Source organism: Ailuropoda melanoleuca, chromosome 2 (genome assembly GCF_002007445.2).
Source record: "Ailuropoda melanoleuca isolate Jingjing chromosome 2, ASM200744v2, whole genome shotgun sequence".
Classification (NCBI taxonomy): domain Eukaryota; kingdom Metazoa; phylum Chordata; class Mammalia; order Carnivora; family Ursidae; genus Ailuropoda; species Ailuropoda melanoleuca.
The window spans coordinates 32,772,482-32,781,853 of record NC_048219.1 but is presented as its reverse complement, the minus strand read 5'-3'; the positions used below and the strand labels follow the sequence as shown (position 1 = coordinate 32,781,853).

General features: G+C 41.7%; 1 protein-coding gene across 4 annotated transcripts in view; it reads left to right on the top strand.

Annotated features, from left to right (window-relative positions):
- Nucleotides 1-2,485, top strand: part of OMA1 (OMA1 zinc metallopeptidase) — a 78,116-nt gene extending 75,631 nt beyond the window's left edge. For 2 of the 4 annotated variants that reach the window (XM_034653323.1, XM_034653327.1), the window contains exon 9: nucleotides 1,400-2,483. In XM_034653323.1, coding sequence (XP_034509214.1) covers nucleotides 1,400-1,612 — 213 coding nt within the window. In that variant the 3' untranslated portion in view covers nucleotides 1,613-2,483. Of the gene's footprint in view, nucleotides 1-1,399 lie in introns of all 4 variants that reach the window. The other 2 variants (XM_034653333.1, XM_034653329.1) reach the window with 2 other exon arrangements.
- Nucleotides 2,486-9,372: the final 6,887 nt, after the last annotated feature.

Below are 9,372 nucleotides of genomic sequence, written 5' to 3'. Positions count from 1 at the left end.
TCCTAGTTCTTATGTTCCATAGATGAGAGAAATCATATGATAATTGTCTTTCTCTGCTTGACTTATTTCACTTAGCATTATCTCCTCCAGTGCCGTCCATGTTGCAGCAAATGTTGAGAATTCGTTCTTTCTGATAGCTGAGTAATATTCCATTGTATATATGGACCACAGCTTCTTAATCCAGTCATCTGTTGAAGGGCATCTCGGCTCCTTCCATGATTTGGCTATTGTGGACAATGCAGCTATGAACATTGGGGTGCATATGGCCCTTCTCTTTACTACGTCTGTATCTTTGGGGTAAACACCCAGTAGTGCAATGGCTGGGTCATAGGGTAGTTCAATTTTTAACTTTTTAAGGGACCTCCACACTGTTTTCCAGAGTGGCTGTACCAACTTGCATTCCCACCAACAATGTAGGAGGGATCCCCTTTCTCCACATCCTCTCCAACAATTGTTGTTTCTTGCCTTGTCTATCTTTGCCATTCTAACTGGCGTAAGGTGGTATCTCAGTGTGGTTTTGATTTGAATTTCCCTGATGGCTAATGATTTTGAACATTTTTTCATGTGTCTGTTAGCCATTTGTATGTCTTCATTGGAAAAGTGTCTGTTCATATCTTCTGCCCATTTTATGATTTGTTTGTTTCTCGTGTATTGAGGGTGAGAAGTTCTTCGTAGATCTTGGATACCAGTCTTTTATCTATGGTATCATTTGCAAATATATTCTCCCATTCCGTGGGCTGCCTCTTAGTTTTTTAGTGTTTTTAAAACTGTAAACAGCAGTCACAGCTGAGCCATGTTGTAGACTGTGATTACTTTTCCTATAGCATTTTGTTTTTCATGGAATTAAAAATTATGATGGTTTTGCTTTGCTTACTTTTCTAGGTTATTAGCATCAGTACTCCCTCAGACTGCCCTAGTTGTGTGTGTCTTCTTTCAGTATGTTCACACTTCTGTATGCTATTGTTTTAGTTTCTGAGTCTTCAGATCTTTTTAAATCTGGATGGGAGTTCTCATGGTCAGGCCTCGTTTGAAATCATAGAGACACCTCTAAGAAGTCTTGTTTATCCCCAATAGGACATCAGGCAGTCACTGCAGATAGAGTTGTTTATTTCAAATACATTACTGTGTGAACAAATAATGAAAATGTAACTATGTACCATGAATTTCTGTATGGTTCTCTTTCGTGTGTTATAATTAAGATATCTTTTATTCCAAAAATACGGAATGTATTCTTATATTTCATTGTTTTATGAAGAGCATATTAAGAATTACTGGAATAATTTTAATAAATTTAAATTTATAAATAAATACATTTAAAATATTTTGTATGTACATTTTGTTAATAAATAAATATAAATAAATAAATAAATATATATAGTATCGTATTCTTTATTTATAGGCTCTTAAAATTAGAGAGATCTGTAATTGCCCACCACTTTCTGGACCAGACCCTCGATTACTATTCAAACTCAGCATGAAGCATTTCCTTGAAGAATCGGAGAAGGAAGACCTAAAAATCACTGCTGAGAAACAGAAAATGGATACTCTCACCATTCAACGACAGAAGCAAATACCCTTAACATATATAGTTGAGAAGAGAACTGGCAGTTGAATTAAAATTTATGAGACATGGGATATATGAAGAATGCCACAATCCTTACCATTTTTATGTTATTTTGTAAAAAATGATGTTTGAAATAAAAAAATGTATATTCAGGGTCAAATCATGTATATTACAAGTATTATCTAAATTCTTCTAGGTATTTTCATGAAATATTGATATATTTTAATCTATTTTAAAGTATCTTCAATGAGGAAAATGTCACGGAATAAATTTATATTACACATTTTACTCTGTCTCATACTTGCTTTTCATTTGGAAGGCAGACCTCTAGTGGATGCGAAATCAGAATGTGCAGTAATTCTTAATGTGGAGGGAATTCCAGCTGAGCCTAAACTGGGGTTCAGAGTCTGTGTGGTTATGATGAACTGGGAAACTGACAGTCTGAAGCATCTGTTTGCAGAAATTGATTTGCCCTGGGATAGGATTATGTGAAATAGGGGACCTTGGGATGGAGAATTTCCTGGTCCTCCCTTATGGACTCTGAGGAAAAAAGGGCTACATAGGCAGAAGCTTAAAGAAGTTGTTTTCATGGGCAAGAGTCGTGCTCGTTGTGGTCTAGGTGACAAAGTGCGAAACAAAATGGTAAGAGAGGGTCATTTCCTTGCAGACCCAGTGTGCCGCTCATGTTCTGAAGTCCTAACAGAAAGTTGTATCATCTTGGCTCCTTCACACACTAAGATCTGGGAATCTCAGCAGTTCTCAGAGAAGGCAACCACCCTGTTCCCACTGAGGGAATCACCAGGAGGGGCAAGAGAAGGTGCCGCCCCCAAGTGGATCTTCCTGGGCAGCAGACATCTGCAAAGGGCTGGAAGAAGATGGGACAGGGAGGACAAGGCACATCCCTGGTGATACTCAGAAGTTACTGTATTATATTAGTCTGGAAATAAATTTCTAAAATTTATTATTTGTGTAAATTATTTGTACTCCCAAACTTGTGAAGTCTAGTGATGTTGAGGTTCTATTCCTGAGAGGGAAATTTTTCTTGAAACACATTATATTACATAGTTTCTTAGAGAATTAAAGGGGAAAGAACGATGTTTTATGGAGTGTCTGCTCTGAGCTAGGCCTGTTTTTCCCAGACCCCATGAAGTAGGTTGCAGCCGTCTCCTGTCACGGTGAGAACAGGATTGGCGAGGTTATGTGGTGCACCCAGTACCTCTCAGCTAGAAAGAGCAAACCTAGATCGGTGTGACTGCACATCTGTCTATCTTCACAACTCGCAAGTATCTAAAGCTGAGCTATCAGAGGGAACAGACGCCATCCTCAGTGCGTGTCCTCCTGTATGGCTACAGTACAGGTAAAAATCTAATTATAAAATCAGGATCACTTACCTGCAGGATGGCTTTCCTCCTCTCAGACCCTTCTCTCACAAACAGCATGAAAAGCCTGGGTGAGGCAGGTTGGGACGGTAGAACCTGCCCCTGGCTATGAAAGCTGGTGACTTCTCATTTGGGATGTGTCCTGATGCATTTCCTTAGACACAATACGTACCTAGTTGTTAAGAGAATTTCAGGGGCTCTTTAAATTTTCAGGCTTACTGGAGATTGCTGGTAAGGAATTTCTTGATCTGCACACAAGACAACACTTGTAAGGAGGAGGTTCAGATGAACTGTTCTCCTAGTCGTCATTCACACTCCTAGTTCTGTCAGAGGCATTCCATAACATGTAAAGACATTTGGAGAATGTCACCTAGAGGTAAACAGTAAAGCACACCGTTAGATTTCCCTGTAGATTTCCTAAGAGAATAGTGTAGTGGAGGCCCTAGTCTGTTTTTCCTTCCATCCCATTATCACATCTAATTGTACTATTCAGACTTCCTAGGAAACATATACAAGCTGACATGTCAGAAAGAGCAGAGAAAATATAGAGAGAATACCTTTATAGTGCATATGAAAAAAATATTTTTTAACCCATGAGATAATAAATGTAAAAGAAATGTTGTGTGTTCAGTTCAGGGTTTTAGGAGAAATTAAATAGCAGTTGGAATGTAATATGTATACATGTGCTCTAAGTTGTATATGGAAAAGACCTCTCTGAATTCTGCATTTAGTTGCGTACCATACTGTCTGGCTTTTCATGTGCCCAGAGGATTTAGGTGTCATTGGCTAGTTGCTCAGTGGTTAGGAGCGTGATGCCAATAAATACAAGGCACAAATTCAATCAAATCTCTCCCATAATCTGGTAGTTGTAGGACTGTCCTCTAAACTCAAAGAGAATATGTAGATTTACTGCTTTGTCTCTAGTACCTAATAATTTTTGGCACATTATGCGTATTCGGTTAGTATTTTACTGATACTGTACACTCATCATCACCTGGTCAAAGGATAATAAAAAATAAGAAAGAAAGACACTTTATGAAATCTCTACCTCTTTGTAGCCATGGGACCCTGGGCAAGTCACTTCAGCTCTCTAACCTTTATTTATTCATTTGTAAAGTGGGGATAAGAAATCCTACCTTATAGGTTGACATGATGATTAAGGCAAATGACGTACTGAAAGCATTTAGCATAATATGTAGCGCTCCAAACATAATAAAAATAATAAATATAGTATAGTATAATATATAGTATATAATATATAGTATAATAAAAATAGCCACAATTTATTGAATGCTTACGTTGTACCAAGCACTGTGCTAAGCATTTTTCAAGCACTGTTGAACCTCACTGCAGCCCTGTATGTGATAGGTATTCTATTACTCCCCATTATAGACCAGGAAACTGAAGTTTAGAGGGTTAATGAAACTTACAGTGTTACGTGATGTATTTCTTAAGATTATTTTACTTGCAAGAACAACAACAACAACAAAAACCCCTGAAACTCAAGAAAATTTATTGCCTCACCAAACAAAAAAGCCCAGAAGTACACTAGCTTTGGGCATGATTTAGTCCAGAGGATCATGATATCATCAGAGCAGTGGTTCTTTTTCTCTGTGATTTTTCTTAGCTGTGGTTTCACTCTTCCCTGCTCATGTCGGGATGGCTGCCAGCAGCTGCCAGAGTTACCTACTTCATTCGCAGTTGGGAAGAGTGGCTCACCTCACAACTATTGAAACAGAACCTTCAATACTAACTGGACCCTCTAAAGAGCAACCCAGAAGCAATCACCACCACGGGGGATGGGATAATCCTGACTGGCTGGGGCTAAGGATGGTCACAGTCAGCACCATTCAAACAGCGTGGCTAGCATAGAGCCACAGGGTCTACTAAATAACTGGAATACAAACCTGTGCCATTTATCCTCTTCCAGGAGGCGAAGAAACAAGATGATTCTTTGTAGATTTGGTCCAAAATGATATTTAAGCTGATCAAAAACAATGTAACATAAGTTTTATGTTGATGTGGTAGTACATTTGCATTCGTATATTGGCTTTACCATTTACAACCTGAAGTATCTCCTGTCCTCAAAACCAGCCTATGAGACTGGAAGGACAATGTGGTGTTATTTACTCATAAAGGAGAAGACTAAGCCTCGGAGGGATTAGGCAAGTTATCCAAGGATGCACTTCAACTAATTGGCAAACTGGGGTGAGAAGGAAAGGATTCCTGATTTGTAACCCAGTTCTCCTTCAGCAATACGACATTCTTTGGAGAGGGAGGTGTTACCTACATTTTTCATCTGGAAACCGAAGCTCAAAGATATTAAGCAACTGTGTGCCCAGCACTACTCAGCTCATAATGGCAGAACTGAGATTCAGACCCTCATCTTCTGACTCCAAAGTCTGTGCTCTTCATCCAGTTACTGCCACTTCAGTTGGCAGATCTCATAAAGGAAGTGGCAATGAAAGCTGTTCATCTCCCTTCACCCCTCACTTGTGAACAGTAGGGCCAATACCCTCCTTTCTCTTAAAAGCATTCATTTTAATACTCTATGACAGGTGGTAAAAATATTCATTTTAAGTATATTCATATACATGAGGGTTAAAATTCTTGTTAATCATCTTATAAGGTAAACACGTTATTAGAGCCTCGAGAGTTCTTTACTCTGTGTTGAGAAGTATTTCTCCATTACTGGGAAGAACCCTATCAGCGTATATTCCTTCACAGTTACCCCGAACTTCTCTCAGAAGACCAATAGCCTCCAAAGGTAGGCCAGTGACTCCCGGCCTCTTAGTCATCAAGGACTCCTTTTACGTGGTCTGACTGTGTGCATGGACTTTGACAGCACAGTTCTGTCTTGAAGGGGTGGAGGGTCCAGGCTCATGTCCAGGGCTTCTTGCTGTGCCGGCTGTTTAGGAGTCGAGTTTGTAGGGCATGGGGCGGAAGTCACAGTGTGGTCCTGCTCCCATGTCTCAGAATTTCTGTGATATCACCAAAGACCAATCAGGACCTNTTGAGAAGTATTTCTCCATTACTGGGAAGAACCCTATCAGCGTATATTCCTTCACAGCTACCCCCGAACTTCTCTCAGAAGACCAATAGCCTCCAAAGGTAGGCCAGTGACTCCCGGCCTCTTAGTCATCAAGGACTCCTTTTACGTGGTCTGACTGTGTGCATGGACTTTGACAGCACAGTTCTGTCTTGAAGGGGTGGAGGGTCCAGGCTCATGTCCAGGGCTTCTTGCTGTGCCGGCTGTTTAGGAGTCGAGTTTGTAGGGCATGGGGCGGAAGTCACAGTGTGGTCCTGCTCCCATGTCTCAGAATTTCTGTGATATCACCAAAGACCAATCAGGACCTCTGATCATCATGTGATCTCTGGTATTATTAAAATTTCAGCCAAAAGAAAAATTTGTGATTTTAATTAGTCTGGGTGGCCTAATTATGTGAGAGAAAATATAAAATTTTTAGTTAGGCACTTTGAAATATTAAGCATGGCTGGCAGATGCCCAATATCGTCTTTTTGGACCATGAGGGGCCTGGGACCTCATACTGGGCAACATAGGTCTAATGTCAGATTGCTTTGTTTTTCTCTTCAGACTATAAAAGAAAGTAAAATTGACATGTATTAATTTTGACCAATATATCAAAGTAGATGATGGATGATCACCTTAAATGTTCTGTTGTTCTATATTTAAGGATATATTTCTTTAATTATTACAGTTTTTGTACAGAAACAAGTTGAATTTATTTTTTCTACCAGTATTCCTCTGATGCTATGGTAGCCTTGAGAGAATCAAAGGCAATATGGCTGGTCTTATTTTGTGTGTGTGGGGAACATGGGATAGTAACATCTGCCCTGATTACTTCCCAGCATTATTATGGGTTTTGAATATAGTAATGTGTATATGCCTTGTACAGCATCCAAACTGCTATACCGTTGCTGGTTCTTGTATTCTAGCATTGTCTTAGTCTGTGCTGTAAGATTATTAGTTAGGAGAGGTCACTTCCAAAAGGACGGCCACTTGCCTGATCTAGAATTGAAGATATGTAAGACAAAGGGAAGCCTATTTGTACCAAGTTTTGTTTTAGTCTGATTTATGAGATTTATGAGAGAGAGAGAGTGTGTGTGTGTGTGTGTGTGGTGTGTGTGTGTGTTTATCCCAGTTATTCTGTTAATCCTATAATGACCTTCTTCTAGAGAGTGTACCTGGTTTCCACCAATTTCTACTTTCTGATGCTTATGTCAGTCTCTTCCTGGCCAGTGCATTCTCCAGAGGATGGACTGAGAGAATGGGAATTCATGTTTGGTGAGCCCTGCTAAAGACAAGACACCACATCCTCTCTCTCTGTGTAATCCTCACAACACCTCCTCAAGACATGGGTTATTTCCCCAATTGATGGGGAAATGGAGGATCACAGGACTGTGTAACGTAGCCAAGGTCACACAGATAGTCTAGGAGTTCAACTCGTTTTGTGATACTCAAGCTTTTACTGACTTTCACATGCTTTGTCGCACACACAGCAAATGAGAGCAACTGTCAGGACAACGTGGGAAACATTTCTTTTTTCCTGCTCCATGATCCCTGACACTTTCCATGGTCTCCCCCCCTGAACACCATCTAACCAGCCAAATGACAGGAGTTCATGACAAGGGCCCAGCAGCCCTCAGGGACATGAATCAGCACATAGTAAGTGCTCACTGACTTCCAAGTGCAAAGACTGAAAGAATGAAAGAATGAATACATATGAATGAATACAAACAAGTGAGCAAAAGGAGTTATGTGAATGCTTGAGGTAGTTTTGGGGTGCACTTTATAATGCAGTGAGGGAAAGCCTCACCCACATACCAGAGTATGTTTATATCACCTCCTCCCAGTTCCCAAGTTCCTGTAAACCTCAGCACTACCCACAAACACTCCATGGCAGGTACAGAAAAATCCTGCCAGTTCTGTATCCTCCACTCACTGACCCTATTCTCCGCTTTATTTATCTTCGTAGCAGTTATCTCCATCTGAAATGGTAGACTTGACTCTACGACTACCCAAAGCCATTTGGGTCACTAGCTTTGACCTGAGCTGATCACAAAGATCCAACTCGTTCTCATCAAGGGAACTAGTTTAGGAAACCGCTGAGCATTTGAGGTCTGAAGATCGGGCTTCAGATCCTGCCTTCCTCACTGGCTGTGTGACAGAATATGCCGCTCGGCCGCTGAGAGCCTCAGTTCATCCTCCCCCGAATGTTACGGAGACAAATCACACGTGCCGCATTGCACTGTGAGCCCGCCCTCAGCCTGGGAGCGACCTGGGGGCCGGAGGTCTGTGGCAGTCATCTTTCTTACTCTTGATCCAAAGTACTGCTCGAGATGGATCTCTTCCATCAGCGTAAGAATAGAATCATAACTAGCATTGCCTCTCAGAGTTGTTGGGAAACTCCTCAGGGTGCCAGTGTTGCCGGTCTGTCAAGCAGGCTAATGTTCTTCTTAGGCTTGCCCATAAGAGCTCAGCATCTGCAGTGAGACAGAGCTGGATTTGGGGCTGGCTCATTCTGAGTAAATCACTTTACTCTGTAAGATTCAGTTTTCTTCCTCTGGAAAATGGAGGTAGTAATGGTTGAGGCTTCATGGGGGTGGGTCGGAGGCCCAAATGTATACCCGGGGCTCAGCTGTTTCCCAGCATGTAGGACGTCTGTGCATCAAGAGTGTGTCAGGACCAGCCTGTCCCCTCAGCCCACTTGAGCTCACCTGCAGCCAGGGCTGGGGGAAGAGTTTTCCAGCACCGTTCTCATCCGGCTGCTTCCTTCTCTGCTGAGGGTTTTCTCTGGCCCCACATGATTTTGCTCCACCACCAGCAGGGGTACCCCAGAAGAACTGGGGTTTTAACTCCTTCAGGGTGTCCCACATCCAGGGGATCAGCGTCAGTGGGNATGTCTCATCCTTTTGGGATGATTCTAGGGTGTGGTCCACAGTTTGTCAGCAGGTGGGATGGGGCCCCATTGCCCAAAACTTTAACCCACTTATTAATACAGACTCTATAGGCTTCTCTCCCTTCCCTCTCTCTTCATCCACTTCTTCGTGTGTGCTTCCCTGAGATTGCTGCCAAATGACCTGGTACCCACCTACCCTACCTTAGTGCCTGCCTCGGGGCCTGCTTCGAGGGGAAACCGAACTGTGAAGTTCACTATCAAACTTGTTATTACTGACTCCCCATAACAACCCCGCTTACCAGGTGAAGAAACTGAAGTTCAGAGAGGTGGAGTGGCCCATGATTGCATTGCAAATGGTCCTAATAGTCCCTATCTCTGGGGATCGTTTTGAGGAAGTCATAAGTCAATTATCAGATATAAATGGGCCCTGTCAATGGTCGTATTGGGCATGAGTTGCTTATTGTCCCTTTATAGTGTTACCTCTTCTAATGATGGTGACATGGACAGT